Here is a 16,272-nt window from a genome sequence, read left to right on the forward strand (position 1 = left end):
CACTCCTACTCTGAGACACTTTGTGGACACTTCTACTTGATGACACTTTGCTTTGGACACTCCTACTCTGAGACACTTTGTGGACACTCCTACTCTGAGACACTTTGTGGACACTTCTACTCTGAGACACTTTGTGGACACTTCTACTCTGAGACACTTTGTGGACACTCCTCTGAGACTCTGAGACACTTTGTGGACACTCCTACTCTGAGACACTTTGTGGACACTCCTACTCTGAGACGCTTTGTGGACACTCCTACTCTGAGACACTTTGTGGACACTCCTACTCTGAGACACTTTGTGGACACTCTACTCTGAGACACTTTGTGGACACTCCTACTCTGAGACGCTTTGTGGACACTCCTACTCTGAGACACTTTGTGGACACTCCTACTCTGAGACACTTTGTGGACACTCCTACTCTGAGACACTTTGTGGACACTCCTACTCTGAGACACTTTGTGGACACTTCTACTCTGAGACACTTTGTGGACACTCCTACTCTGAGACACTTTGTGGACACTCCTACTCTGAGACACTTTGTGGACACTTCTACTCTGAGACACTTTGTGGACACTCCTACTCTGAGACACTTTGTGGACACTTCTACTCTGAGACACTTTGTGGACACTCCTATTCTGAGACACTTTGTGGATACAGGCCCCAGATCAGTCACAAATTTCAACTCACACAGCAGATAGAATACTAGGACAAAGGGCCCTGTTGAGAAAGGCACACGGTAGCAATTTTTTTTGCAACAGATAACATAATCTGCGTTCTTATTGGTTCAGGTGGTCTTTTCTGATACTTTTCTACCTACTGAATACGACCCAAGAGTTTTTCTTCTGGTCCTAGGGACAAGACACATCACAGAGCAGCCACTTTCATCTCCTTTGAGCCAGTCATGCTTCAAATAATGATGACATGTCAGTCCCCACTGACTGACAAATTGTCCTCTTTAAATGTTGTCATATCCTTATGTCAAGAGTGTGTAAAAGTGTTCCTGATTAATTTAGGGAGTGTCTCTTTCTCTTTGCAAATATGTGGGGAAATGGGTTCTATTGTAGAATGAGTCAAACGCAGCAGGTTAGAAAACTCTTTCATGTGGTAACCTGACAGTGACAGATTAAACACAGTGTGTGTCTGTGTGTGTGTGTGCGTGTATGTGTATGCATGTGTGTGTGTGTGTGTGTGTGTGTGTGTGTGTATCTCTCCCTAAGTGATTAAGTTTATCAGTGTACCAGCCCTTTATTCCCTCTAGTCCCTGGGAGGCCTCTGCACACAGTGATTAAACACAGTGTGTGTGTGCGTGTGTGTATGTGTCGGTGTGTCTGTGTGTGTGTGTATGCGTCGGTGTGTCTGTGCGTGTGTCTGTGCGTGTGTGTCTGTGCGTGTTTGTGTGTGTGTGTGTGTGTGTGTATATCTCTCCCTATGTGATTAAGTTTATCAGTGTACCAGCCCTTTATTCCCTCTAGTCCCTGGGAGGCCTCTGCACACAGTGATTAAACACAGTGTCTGTGTGTGTGTGTATGTGTCGGTGTGTCTGTGTGCGTATGTATGTGTCGGTGTGTCTGTGCGTGTGTGTATGTGTCGGTGTGTCTGTGTGTGTCTGTGTGTGTGTGTGTGTGTGTATGCATGTGTGTGCGTGTGTGTGTGCGTGTGTGTGTGCGTGTGTATCTCTCCCTAAGTGATTAAGTTTATCAGTGTACCAGCCCTTTATTCCCTCTAGTCCCTGGGAGGCCTCTGCACACAGTGATTAAACACAGTGTGTGTGTGCGTGTGTGTATGTGTCGTTGTGTCTGTGTGTGTGTGTATGTGTCGATGTGTCTGTGCGTGTGTCTGTGCGTGTGTGTCTGTGCGTGTTTGTGTGTGTGTGTGTGTGTGTGTGTGTTCATGTTCTGCTCCTTGGCAGGACTCGCCACACAGTGATTCAGCTGTCAATCAAACAGAGTCGATGGAGACATTTTGAAATGGAGAAATAGAGCAACCGACAGGTTAGTTTAACTCTGAATATCTCCATTTTATTTAGTCTTAGTTTGACTCTAAATATCTCTATGTTATTTAGTCTTAGTTTAACTCTGAATATCTCCATTTTATTTAGTCTTAGTTTGACTCTGAATATCTCCATGTTATTTAGTCTTAGTTTGACTCTGAATATCTCCATGTTATTTAGTCTTAGTTTAACTCTGAGTATCTCCATGTTTAGTCTTATTATCTCCCATGTTACTTAGTCTTAGTTTGACTTGAAAATGAAAATTGAAAAATACGACCAGGAATGTGGTCTCTCTCTGCAGTTACACTCTCAAACACAACTGGACCTACACTGGATGACATCCCTCCAACATCTCAAACTACTGAATGCCTTTTTTTCTGTGTCGAAAAATGGTGCTGGCTCCACCAAGCCCTAAAGCATTGTGCAACTGAGATATGTTGTTATGCTTTTATTGTTGATCTCTGCTAATGTTCAACCAAACCCTGGGCCGGTAGATACCATGTAATCTCTACCGACTCCCTATGACTTTAAAAACAGAGCAGGTTTTGGCCTCTTGCATGTTAATGTCAGAAGTCTATTTCCAAAAATAGACGTGATTAGAATATGGGCCAAAACAACAAATGAAGACATAATGGTTTTATCAGAAACTTGGTTAAAGAAATTTGTGTCAAATAACTTAATTTCTATTGATGGGCACACGGTTTTTAGAACGGATCGGATGAACAAAGGAGGAGGGGTTACAATTTATGTTAAATCTGAGTTTAACACCTCTGGAATTCTCTCGATTACCAAAACCAAACATTTTGAATTGCTTGCGGTTAAAGTGAACGTATATAAGAACTCCCACATCACTGTAGTCAGCTGCTACAGACCGCCCTCGGCTGCTACAGACCGCGCTCGGCTTCTGCAGACCGCCCTCGGCTTCTGCAGACGGCCCTCGGCTGCTACAGACCGCCCTCGGCTGCTACAGACGGCCCTCGGCAGCTACAGACCGCCCTCGGCTGCCACAGACGGCCCTCGGCTGCTACAGACCGCCCTCGGCTTCTGCAGACGGCCCTTGGCTGCTACAGACCGCCCTCGGCTTCTGCAGACGGCCCTCGGCTGCTACAGACCGCCCTCGGCTGCTACAGACGGCCCTCGGCTTCTGCAGACGGCCCTCGGCTGCTACAGACGGCCCTCGGCTGCTACAGACGGCCCTCGGCTTCTGCAGACGGCCCTCGGCTGCTACAGACAGCCCTCGGCTGCTACAGACCGCCCTCGGCTTCTGCAGACGGCCCTCGGCTGCTACAGACCGCCCTCGGCTGCTACAGACCGCCCTCGGCTGCTACAGACCGCCCTCGGCTGCCACAGACGGCCCTCGGCTGCTACAGACCGCCCTCGGCTTCTGCAGACGGCCCTTGGCTGCTACAGACCGCCCTCGGCTTCTGCAGACGGCCCTCGGCTGCTACAGACCGCCCTCGGCTGCTACAGACGGCCCTCGGCTTCTGCAGACGGCCCTTGGCTGCTACAGACCGCCCTCGGCTTCTGCAGACGGCCCTCGGCTGCTACAGACCGCCCTCGGCTGCTACAGACGGCCCTCGGCTTCTGCAGACGGCCCTCGGCTGCTACAGACGGCCCTCGGCTGCTACAGACGGCCCTCGGCTTCTGCAGACGGCCCTCGGCTGACAGACAGCCCTCGGCTGCTACAGACCGCCCTCGGCTTCTGCAGACGGCCCTCGGCTGCTACAGACCGCCCTCAGCTGCTACAGACCGCCCTCGGCTGCTAAAGACCGCCCTCGGCTGCTACAGATCGCCCTCGGATGCTACAGACCGCCCTTGGCTGCTACAGACCGCCCTCGGCTGCTACAGACCGCCCTCGGCTGCTACAGACCACCCTCGGCTGCTACAGAACGTCCTCGGCTGCTACAGACCGCTCTCGGCTGCTACAGACCGCCTTCGGCTGCTACAGACCGCCCTCGGCATCGGGAGACGCTCTTAACTCTCTTTCTGATGTCCTGCACAAGTTAAATAACTTAATTTCTATTGATGGGCACACGGTTTTTAGAACGGATCGGATGAACAAAGGAGGAGGGGTTACAATTTATGTTAAATCTGAGTTTAACACCTCTGGAATTCTCTCGATTACCAAAACCAAACATTTTGAATTGCTTGCGGTTAAAGTGAACGTATATAAGAACTCCCACATCACTGTAGTCAGCTGCTACAGACCGCCTCGGCTGCTACAGACCGCCCTCGGTTGCTGCAGACCGCCCTCGGCTTCTGCAGACGGCCCTCGGCTGCTACAGACCGCCCTCGGCTGCTACAGACGGCCCTCGGCTGCTACAGACCGCCCTCGGCTGCCACAGACGGCCCTCGGCTGCTACAGACCGCCTCGGCTTCTGCAGACGGCCCTCGGCTGCTACAGACCGCCCTCGGCTGCAGACGGCCCTCGGCTGCTACAGACCTCCCTCGGCTGCTACAGACGGCCCTCGGCTCTGCAGACGGCCCTCGGCTGCTACAGACGGCCCTCGGCTGCTACAGACGGCCCTCGGCTTCTGCAGACGGCCCTCGGCTGCTACAGACAGCCCTCGGCTGCTACAGACCGCCCTCGGCTTCTGCAGACGGCCCTCGGCTGCTACAGACCGCCCTCGGCTGCTACAGACGCCCTCGGCTGCTACAGACCGCCCTCGGCTGCCACAGACGGCCCTCGGCTGCTACAGACCGCCCTCGGCTTCTGCAGACGGCCCTTGGGAGACCGCCCTCGGCTTTGCAACTGCTACAGACCGCCCTCGGCTGCTACAGACGGCCCTCGGCTTCTGCAGACGGCCCTCGGCTGCTACAGACGGCCCTCGGCTGCTACAGACGGCCCTCGGCTTCTGCAGACGGCCCTCGGCTGCTACAGACAGCCCTCGGCTGCTAACAGACCGCCCTCGGCTTCTGCAGACGGCCCTCGGCTGCTACAGACCGCCCTCAGCTGCTACAGACCGCCCTCGGCTGCTACAGACCGCGCTCGGCTTCTGCAGACCGCCCTCGGCTTCTGCAGATTTTTTTTTTCGGCTGCTACAGACCGCCCTCGGCTGCTACAGACGGCCCTCGGCTGCTACAGACCGCCCTCGGCTGCCACAGACGGCCCTCGGCTGCTACAGACCGCCCTCGGCTTCTGCAGACGGCCCTAGGCTGCTACAGACCGCCCTCGGCTTCTGCAGACGGCCCTCGGGCTACAGACCTCCCTCGGCTGCTACAGACGGCCCTCGGCTTCTGCAGACGGCCCTCGGCTGCTACAGACGGCCCTCGGCTGCTACAATCTGCAGACGGCCCTCGGCTTACAGACAGCCCTCGGCTGACAGACCGCCCTCGGCTTCTGCAGACGGCCCTCGGCTGCTACAGACCGCCCTCGGCTGCTACAGACCGCCCTCGGCTGCTACAGACCGCCCTCGGCTGCCACAGACGGCCCTCGGCTGCTACAGACCGCCCTCGGCTTCTTCGGTACAGACGGCCCTTGGCTGCTACAGACCGCCCTCGGCTTCTGCAGACGGCCCTCGGCTGCTACAGACCGCCCTCGGCTGCTACAGACGGCCCTCGGCTTCTGCAGACGGCCCTCGGCTTTACAGACGGCCCTCGGCTGCTACAGACGGCCCTCTGCAGACGGCCCTCGGCTGCTACAGACAGCCCTCGGCTGCTACAGACCGCCCTCGGCTTCTGCAGACGGCCCTCGGCTGCTACAGACGCCCTCAGCTGCTACAGACCGCCCTCGGCTGCTGGCCTCGGCTGCTACAGATCGCCCTCGGATGCTACAGACCGCCCTTGGCTGCTACAGACCGCCCTCGGCTGCTACAGACCACCCTCGGCTGCTACAGAACGTCCTCGGCTGCTACAGACCGCTCTCGGCTGCTACAGACCGCCTTCGGCTGCTACAGACCGCCCTCGGCATCGGGAGACGCTCTTAACTCTCTTTCTGATGTCCTGCACAAGTTAAATGACTCTGAATTCTCTGAATTCATTATCGGATGAACAAAGGAGGAGGGGTTACAATTTATGTTAAATCTGAGTTTAACACCTCTGAAATTCTCTCGATTACCAAAACGTATATAGTGAACGTATATAAGAACTCCCACATCACTGTAGTCAGCTGCTACAGACCGCCTTTGGCTGCTACAGACCGTCCTCAGTTGCTACAGACCGCTCTCGGCTGCTACAGACCGCCCTCGGCTGCTACAGAACGTCCTCGGCTGCTACAGACTGCCCTCGGCTGCTACAGACCGCCTTCGGCTGCTACAGACCGCTCTCGGCTGCTACAGACCGCTCTCGGCTGCTACAGAATGTCCTCGGCTGCTACAGACCGCTCTCGGCTGCTACAGACCGCTCTCGGCTGCTACAGACCGCCCTCGGCTGCTACAGAACGTCCTCGGCTGCTACAGACCGCCCTCGGCTGCTACAGACCGCCCTCGGCTGCTACAGACCGCCCTCGGCTGCTACAGAACGTCCTCGGCTGCTACAGACCGCCCTCGGCTGCTACAGAACGTCCTCGGCTGCTACAGAACGTCCTCGGCTGCTACAGAACGTCCTCGGCTGCTACAGACCGCCTTCGGCTGCTACAGACCGCCTTCGGCTGCTACAGACCGCCCTCAGCATCGGGAGACGCTCTTAACTCTCTTTCTGATGTCCTGCACAAGTTAAATGACTCTGAATTCATTCTTTTAGGAGATTTGAACTGGTACATACTTACATCTGTATCGGGACTCTTTTAAAGAACTGTGTGGCTCTCTGAATCTCGCTCAATTAATTAATGCGCCTACAAGACCGAATCCCAGAGCACCTAACAAATCAACGCTATTGGACATTATTCTAATGAATACCCCTCAAATACACATGGACTGGGATATTCTGTAATGATGTCAGTGATCACTGTGCAATTGCTTGTGTTAGAAAGACAAACATGACCAAAGCCAAACCCCGTTAGATTTTTTTTTTTAAACAAAAAAAACCTTTTAAACAGTTTGATGAGCAAGTGTTCTTACATGATCTGTACCAGAGTAAGTCTGATTCCCTATGTTGACACTGCCAGGGACTATTTTTGAATGAAATGTGTGATAAGCCCCTGTGGAGAAATGTAGAATCAGTGGAAGGGACAATCCCTGGTTTTCAGGTAACTTGGTAGAATGAATTAGAAAAAGAAATATCTCTTGGGCTCAAGCTAGACATACAAATACTGACTGGGCCTCATTCGGAGAGCTAAGAAACAATTGCACAGGATTGATCAGGAAGTCCAAATTAGATGACTATTTAAATGCAGTCACAGAGAACCTAAACAACCCCACCAAGTTCTGGAAGATAATCAGATCAGTGTTGATATAGGCCCTTATGTGAACCATTTTAACTGGAGCCCGTTTCTTAAACTGATGTCTTTAAAGCACCAAAAGGCAATAGACACTAAAAAGTCTGGAGGTCCAGACAACCTGGGCCCCTACCTCTTAAAGATAGCAGCTGGTATTATCACTGAACTTGTGGCTCACATTTTCAACTTGAGTCTCTTGACCAATTCCATACCCAGCATTTGGGAATCAGCTTATGTCCTCCCACTGCTAAAGGGTGGAGATCCCTCAGAGGCTAATAACTATCATCCTGTCTCCAAACTCCCTCTCCTGGCCAAAGTCTATGAATCCCTAGTGAGCTCACAGTTAAAAAATGTGTTAATTGATAAGAACATACTGAGTGGGGTTCAGTCTGGCTTTAGACCAGGACACAGCACCACAACTACAGCTATGGCAGTGGAAAATGACATCATTAATGCACTTGGTAAAAAGCAACATTGTGCTGCTCTGTTTGTGGATTTATCAAAGGCATTTGATTCAGTTGACCATTAACTGTTGCTAGCTAGACTCAGAAACATTGGTCTCAGTGAAGGGGCAGTAAATTGGTTTAGGAACTATCTTTCTGACAGAACATCATGAACTCTAGTCTATAATCCATGCATCATCTAGATATGTTAGTGCCACTGAATGAATTTGAAATATTGATGGGAGACTCTGTTACGGAGGAGTGTAAATGCTTTTTATAGGCAGGATCATGTTGTTGTATTGTTGTATGTTTTAATTCTGTAATGTATTGATTGTTGCTGCCTTCTTGGTCAGGTCTCCGTTGAAAAAGAGACTCTGGGTCACAATGGGCTTTTTCCTGGTTAAATAAAGGTTAAATAAAACAAATCTTCATGTTATTTAATGAAACCATATAGAAAGACAATACAGAGAGTCAGGTGAATGTAACAGCAGGTTGAAATACAATGGGAGAAACTAATAGAATGAGTTGAAGGTGGATTGCATGGTTTAAGGGTGTGGAGGAATGTCTTGTTATCAAGGTCCTTGAACTTGACTGCTAAAGAATCACCCATTTACAGGACAGTGTGTTTTTGGTTTTACTATCCTTGTGGTGACCAGAAGTCCTTGATCTACTAATTTACAGGACAGTGTGTGTTTTTGGTTTTACTATCCTTGTGGGGACCAGAAGTCCTTGATCTACTCATTTACAGGACAGTGTGTGTTTTTGGTTTTACTATCCTTGTGGGGACCAGAAGTCCTTGATCTACTAATTTACAGGACAGTGTGTTTTTGGTTTTACTATCCTTGTGGTGACCAGAAGTCCTTGATCTACTCATTTACAGGACAGTGTGTGTTTTTGGTTTTACTATCCTTGTGGGGACCAGAAGTCCTTGATCTACTCATTTACAGGACAGTGTGTGTTTTTGGTTTTACTATCCTTGTGGGGACCAGAAGTCCTTGATCTACTCATTTACAGGACAGTGTATGTTTTTGGTTTTACTATCCTTGTGGGGACCAGAAGTCCTTGATCTACTCATTTACAGGACAGTGTGTTTTTGGTTTTACTATCCTTGTGGGGACCAGAAGTCCTTGATCTACTCATTTACAGGACAGTGTGTGTTTTTGGTTTTACTATCCTTGTGGGGACCAGAAGTCCTTGATCTACTAATTTACAGGACAGTGTGTTTTTGGTTTTACTATCCTTGTGGGGACCAGAAGTCCTTGATCTACTCATTTACAGGGCAGTGTGTGTTTTTTGGTTTTACTATCACCAGTCCCCACAAGGAAAACCTGGACCAGTGGGGACATTTCACCAGTCCCCACAAGGAAAACCTGGACCAGTGGGGACATTTCACCAGTCCCCACAAGGAAAACCTGGACCAGTGGGGACATTTCACCAGTCCCCACAAGGAAAACCTGGACCAGTGGGGACATTTCACCAGTCCCCACAAGGAAAACCTGGACCAGTGGGACATTTCACCAGTCCCCACAAGGAAAACCTGGACCAGTGGGACATTTCACCACTCCCCACAAGGAAAAAGGCTGTTTTAGGCTTAGATTTAGGGTTACAATTTTTTTTATTTTTTTTTTTACCTTTATTTTACTAGGCAAGTCAGTTAAGAACAAATTCTTATTTTCAATGATGGCCTAGGAACAGTGGGTTAACTGCCTGTTCAGGGGCAGAACGACAGATTTGTACCTTGTCAGCTCAGGGGTTTGAACTTGCAACCTTCCGGTTACTAGTCCAACACTCTAACCACTAGGCTACCCTGCCGCGGTTAGGGTCAGAATTAGGGGTTAGGTTTCGGATTTAGGTGTTAAGGTTAGGTTAAGGGGTCGTCACTTCCTGTTGAACATTTCCTGTTGAAGCAGGAACGAGGGAGAGCTCTGTTTGATGTTTTGAAAATATTATTGTTTTGAAAGTGTATTTGAAAGTTTCTTAGTAGCTAGCTAACTTTTTAGTATGAATCCTTGGCATCAGTTGCTGGGACTGCTACTCTCTGTCCAGTGATCCTGCAAACCAAGGCCGGGTCTGAGGAGCTATTTGGCGTAGCAGCTAACCTAGCTGCTAGCTAGCTGCCTATCAAGCTAGCGGGAATTCTTGAGGGCTTGAAAGCAGCCCGCTATGCGGTTAGCCATTGTGGTTGGGACTGAGGATTGTCCCAGGTTTGTGGCTGTCGAGATCCCTTTTCCAGTCCTGTGGGAGCTGTTTTCCTGTTCTCCAACAACAGATTGTCCAGTCCTGTGGGAGCTGTTTTCCTGTTTTCCAACAACAGATTGTCCAGTCCTGTGGGAGCTGTTTTCCTGTTCTCCAACAACAGATTGTCCAGTCCTGTGGGAGCTGTTTTCCTGTTCTCCAACAACAGATTGTCCAGTCCTGTGGGAGCTGTTTTCCTGTTCTCCAACAACAGATTGTCCAGTCCTGTGGGAGCTGTTTTCCTGTTTTCCAACAACAGATTGTCCAGTCCTGTGGGAGCTGTTTTCCTGTTTTCCAACAACAGATTGTCCAGTCCTGTGGGAGCTGTTTTCCTGTTTTCCAACAACAGATTGTCCAGTCCTGTGGGAGCTGTTTTCCTGTTCTCCAACAACAGATTGTCCAGTCCTGTGGGAGCTGTTTTCCTGTTCTCCAACAACAGATTGTCCAGTCCAGTCCTGTGGGAGCTGTTTTCCTGTTTTCCAACAACAGATTGTCCAGTCCTGTGGGAGCTGTTTTCCTGTTCTCCAACAACAGATTGTCCAGTCCTGTGGGAGCTGTTTTCCTGTTCTCCAACAACAGATTGTCCAGTCCTGTGGGAGCTGTTTTCCTGTTCTCCAACAACAGATTGTCCAGTCCTGTGGGAGCTGTTTTCCTGTTCTCCAACAACAGATTGTCCAGTCCTGTGGGAGCTGTTTTCCTGTTCTCCAACAACAGATTGTCCAGTCCTGTGGGAGCTGTTTTCCTGTTCTCCAACAACAGATTGTCCAGTCCTGTGGGAGCTGTTTTCCTGTTCTCCAACAACAGATTGTCCAGTCCTGTGGGAGCTGTTTTCCTGTTCTCCAACAACAGATTGTCCAGTCCTGTGGGAGCTGTTTTCCTGTTCTCCAACAACAGATTGTCCAGTCCTGTGGGAGCTGTTTTCCTGTTCTCCTGTGGGAGCTGTTTTCCTGTTCTCCAACAACAGATTGTCCAGTCCTGTGGGAGCTGTTTTCCTGGTCTTCAACAACAGATTGTCCAGTCCTGTGGGAGCTGTTTTCCTGTTCTCCAACAACAGATTGTCCAGTCCTGTGGGACTGGAAAAGCTGTTTGTTGTGTTCAATCTTCCCTGTGACCTGTCCTGTCTGGAACTGTGAGGAGTAACAGCCTAACATATGTTGCTAGCTACCATGACAAAGACCAAAGCCGGCTGGAGGACCGTTAAACAAACAAAAATACTTCTACAAGCAGTTGTTACAAAAACAAGAAAATAGCTTCAAGTGTTTTGTCCAAATAAAATAATGGACGATCTGACCAGAGAGGTCCAGGACCTGAAAACAGTTTGTAGTTCTCCCAGGGTCAGCTCGATGAGTTTAAACAGGAAAATGGCAGATGACAGCAATCTGTAAGTCACTGAGAGAGGACATCAGTTCTGTGTGTGAATCCATGATAACAATGACGGATAAACCAGACTACCTCAAGGGACAATCAAGGCGGAACAACATGGTTGTGGACAGAATTGCAGAATATCCACATGAGACCTGGACGGTGTCTGAGGACAACGTGAGGAAAATGAACTCTGAGAAATTGAAGATGGACCACAGGAAGATTGAGGTGGAACACTTCCACAGGACTGGAAAATCCACCACCGGCCCAGGTGACAGGCCCAGACCGATAGTGGTCAAGTTCCTGAGGTTCAAGGACAATGTAGCTGTCCTGGAAAGAGCCAAGAACTAGAGAGGAACATATATTTTCCTCAACAAGGACTATCCTGAAGCTGTGCGCCAGAAGAGGAAAGAACTGATCCCAGCCATGAAAGCTGCCAGAGCGCGTAGAGACATGTCTTATATCCGCTATGACAGGCTCATTATCCACCCTCCCTATGACAGGCTCATTATCCACCCTCTCTATGACAGGCTCATTATCCACCCTCCCTATGACAGGCTCATTATCCACCCTCCCTATGACAGGCTCATTATCCACCCTCCCTATGACAGGCTCATTATCCACCCTCCCTATGACAGGCTCATTATCCACCCTCCCTATGACAGGCTCATTATCCATCCTATGACAGGCTCATTATCCCTATGACAGGCTCATTATCCACCCTCCCTATGACAGGCTCATTATCCACCCTCCCTATGACAGGCCTATCCACCCTCCCTATGACAGGACAGGCTCATTATCCACCCTCCCTATGACAGGCTCATTATCCACCCTCCCACAGGCTCTCCCTATGACAGGCTCAGGCTTATCCACCCTCCCTATGACAGGCTCATTATCCACAGGCCTCCCTATGACAGGCTCATTATCCACCCTTATCCCTCCCTACCCTCCCTATGACAGGCTCATTATCCACCCTCCCTATGACAGACCCTCCCTCATTATCCACCCTCCCTATGACATGACAGGCTCATTATCCACCCTCCCTATGACAGGCTCATTATCCACCCTCCCTATGACAGGCTCATTATCCTCCCTCCCTATGACAGGCTCATTATCCACCCTCCCTATGACAGGCTCATTATCCACCCTCCCTCCCAGAAGCCTGGAAGGGATGAGAGAACCAAGCCTATGGGTTCGTAGCCTCAACCCCGCAGCGCACATACACCAATTGATTAATGATTGATTCATTTGTTTGATCTTTCCATATTATGTCTATCTCTGAGAAGATACCCAGGAAAGGACTGAAAATAGTACATATTTATAAATGTAGCCTTAGAAATAAGGTTCACAAAATCAACAACTTACTAATATCAGATAACATTAATATATGAGCCATTTCTGAGACTCACTTAGATCATTAAATTGATGATACAGCAGTAGCAATGCAAGGATATAGCATCTTCTAGAAGAGACAGGAATGCTTTTGGGGGAGGTGTTGCTGTATATATTCAGAGCCATATCCCTGTAATGCTTAGAGAAGTTCTTATGTCAAGTGTTATTGAAGTGTTGTGGTTGCAGGTTCATCTGCTTCATCTAAAGCCTATTATTTTGGGGTGTTTTTATAGGCCACCAAGTGGTAACAGTCCGTATCTAAATAATATGTGTGAAATGCTTGATAGTGTATGTGATATAAACAGAGAGGTCTACTTTTTTGGGGACCTGAATATTGACTGGTTTTCCTCAAGCTGTCTGCTCAAGAGGAAGCTTCTCACTGTAACCAGTGCCTGTAATCTGGTTCAGGTTATTAATCAACCTACCAGGGTGTTTACAAACACTACAGGAACAAATTGTGCATACGAGATCATACAAAAGATTTTGCTGTGACTCTTATGTTGATGATGTTAAAAATATTTGTTGGTCTGTTGAGATTAACAAGGAGCATCCAGACGCTGCACTTGATGAATATATGAAATTGCTTCTTCCAATTATTGATAAACACCTGTTAAGAAACTGACTGTTGGAACTGTTAAGGCTCCATGGATTGATGAGGAATTGAAAAACTGTACGGTTGAAAGAGATGGGGAAAAGGAGTGGCTAATAAGTCTGGCTGTACATCTGACTGGCTGACTTACTGCAAATGTATAAATGATGTGACTAAACTCAACAACAAAAAATAAGAAACTGTATTATGAAGCCAAGATCAATGATATAAAGAATGAAGGAAAACAACTTGAGTACTTTAAATGAAATTCTGGGCAGAAAGACAAATTCCACTCCATCTTTTATCGAATCAGCTTATTCATCACAAAACCATTTGATGGTGGCAATTATTTGAATGATTACTTCATTGGCAAAGTGGGCAAACTTAGGCAGGAAATTACAACAACGAACAGAGAGACATCGTATTCATGCATAAAAAAAACAAATAATGAAAGAAAATCATTGCAAGTTTGAATTTTGTAAAGTTAGTGTGGGAGAGGTGGAAAAATTATTGCTAATGATAAAAAATGACAAACCTCCTGGCATTGACAACTTATATGGGAAGCTACTGTGGATGGTACCTGACTCTATGGCCACTCCTATCTGTCATATCTTTAATCTGAGCCTAGAGGAAAGTCTTTGTCCTCAGGCCTGGAGGGAAGCCAAAGTAATTCCGCTACCCAATAGTGGTAAAACAGCCTTTACTGGTTCTAACAGCAGACCTATCAGCTTGCTGCCAGCTCTTAGCAAGCTGTTGGAAAAAATAGTGTTTGACCAAATACAATGCTATTTCTCTGTAAACAAATGAACAACAGACTTTCAGCATGCTTATAGTAGAAGGACACTCAACATGTACTGCACTGACACAAATGACTGATGATTGGTTGAAATAAATTGATAATAAGAATATTGTGGGAGCTGTACTGTAAGATCTCAGTGCAGCCTTTGATATTATTGACCATAACCTGTTGTTGAGAAAACATATGTGTTATGGCTTTACAACCTCTGCCTTATTGTGGATTCAGAGCTATCTATCTAATAGAACTCAAAGGGTTTTCTTTAATGGAAGCTTCTCTAATGTCAAACATGTAAAGTGTGGTGTACCGCAGGGCAGCTCTCTAGGCACTCTACTCTTTTCTATTTTTAGCAATGACCTGCCACTGGCATTAAAAAAAGCATGTGTGTCCATGTATTCTGATAATTCAACCATATACACATCAGCAACCACAGCTAATTAAGTCACTGAATCCCTTAACAAAGAGTTGCAGTCTGTTTTGGAATGGGTGGCCAGTAATAAATTGGTCCTGAACATCTCTAAAAATTAAGAGTGTTGTATTTGTTACAAATCCTTCCCTAAGTTCTAGACCTCAGATGAATCTGGTAATGAAGGGTGTGGATGTTGAACAAGTTGAGGAGACTAAATTACTTGCCGTTACCTTAGATTGTAAACGGTCATGGTCAAAACATATAGATTTAATAGTTGTTAAGATGGGGAGAGGTCTGTCCTTAATAAAGAGATTCTCTGCTTTTTGACACCACACTCCAAAAAGCAAGTCCTGCAGGCTCTAGTTGTGTTTTATCTTCATTATTGTCCAGTCATGTGGTTGAGTTCTGCAAGGAAAGACCTAGTTAAACTGCAGCTGGACCAGAACAGAGCAGCACGTCTTGCTCTTCATTGTAATCAGAGGTCTGATATAAATACTATGCTGCCAGTCTCTCTTGGCTAAGAGTTGAGGAGAGACTGGCTGCATCACTTCAAATTTTGTAAGAATCATCAATGTGTTGAAAAACCCAAATTGTTTGCATAGTCAACTTACACACAGCTCTAACACACACACTTACTCCACCAGACATGCCACCAGGGGTCTTTTCACAGTCCCCAAATCCAAAACAAATTCAAGAAAGCGTACGGTATTATATAGAGACATTATTGCATGGAACTCCGTTCCATCTCATATTGTTGAGATGAACAGCAAACCTGGTTTCAAAAAACAGATAAAGCAACACCTCACATCGCCTCTCCCCTATTTGACCTAGATAGTTTGTGTGTATTGATATGAAGGCTACGTTTGCCTTTTTAAATTCATGTTGTTCTGTCCTTGAGCTGTTCTGGTCTATTAATGTTCTGTATTATGTCATGGTTCATGTTCTGTGTTGGACCCCAGGAAGAGGAGCTGCTGCTTTTGCTACAGCTAATGGGGCTCTTAATATAATACCACATACCAAAGAGGAGAGGTTAGGTAAAATAGGATATTGAATGGGAATCAATTGTTTGGTCCCCACAATGTTAGTAAAATAAAAGTGTGAGAGTGTGTTCTCGCGCGCATCAGTGTTTAAACTTACCCTGGGTCCTGTTTTCTCCATATAGCCCTCCTTCAGAAAGTTGCGGGTCAATTTGGGCATCAGCTGAAAAATATGATTAAATGCAGCGTGCTATTGTATGTGTACTTGTATGCGTCCGTGTGTGTGTGCGTGTGTACTCACCTCCGCATCATTAGCCCCTGGAAAGGCCACCTTTAGATAGTGGAGCTGGATGGCCCTTATAGAGTTGAACCAGTCTACTATCTCCTGATGGGGGAGAGAGAGAGAGAGAGAGAGAGAGAGAGAGAGAGAGAGAGAGGAGTGAGCTACCTTGCTGAATTGATCCATGCACATCCATATACAGTGACAGACACCCCCACACAGCTACCTTGCCGTTATCGTGGTAGAGGAAGATGTTTCTGGTGTTGTAGTCTTTCAGGTAGGTGATCTGTAGTCCGTTGGGGTTACCTATCTTCTCTGGCTGGAAGGCTGCGTTGATAGAGTCCACCTTGATCACCGCTTTAGGCTCCTTGGCCTAGAGCGAGGAGAGGGACAGAGAGGGTTAGAGGTGGTGGAGGGGAGGGAGAGAGTTAGGGGATGAGAGGGGGTGGAGAGAGAGTTAGAGGTGGTGGAGGGGAGGGACA

General features: G+C 48.0%; 1 protein-coding gene across 2 annotated transcripts in view; it reads right to left on the reverse strand.

Moving 5' to 3' along the window:
* zgc:92360 (uncharacterized protein LOC436988 homolog) overlaps positions 1–16,272 on the reverse strand; it is a 43,158-nt gene that overhangs the window by 8,165 nt on the left and 18,721 nt on the right. For both annotated transcript variants that reach the window (XM_042317362.1, XM_042317363.1), the window contains exons 6-8: positions 16,017–16,163; positions 15,812–15,895; positions 15,671–15,733 (exon numbers count right to left, since the gene is read on the reverse strand). In XM_042317362.1, coding sequence (XP_042173296.1) covers positions 15,671–15,733; positions 15,812–15,895; positions 16,017–16,163 — 294 coding nt within the window. The remainder of the gene's footprint in view (positions 1–15,670; positions 15,734–15,811; positions 15,896–16,016; positions 16,164–16,272) is intronic.

The sequence above is a fragment of the Oncorhynchus tshawytscha genome, unplaced genomic scaffold (genome assembly GCF_018296145.1).
Source record: "Oncorhynchus tshawytscha isolate Ot180627B unplaced genomic scaffold, Otsh_v2.0 Un_contig_739_pilon_pilon, whole genome shotgun sequence".
Classification (NCBI taxonomy): Eukaryota; Metazoa; Chordata; class Actinopteri; order Salmoniformes; family Salmonidae; genus Oncorhynchus; species Oncorhynchus tshawytscha.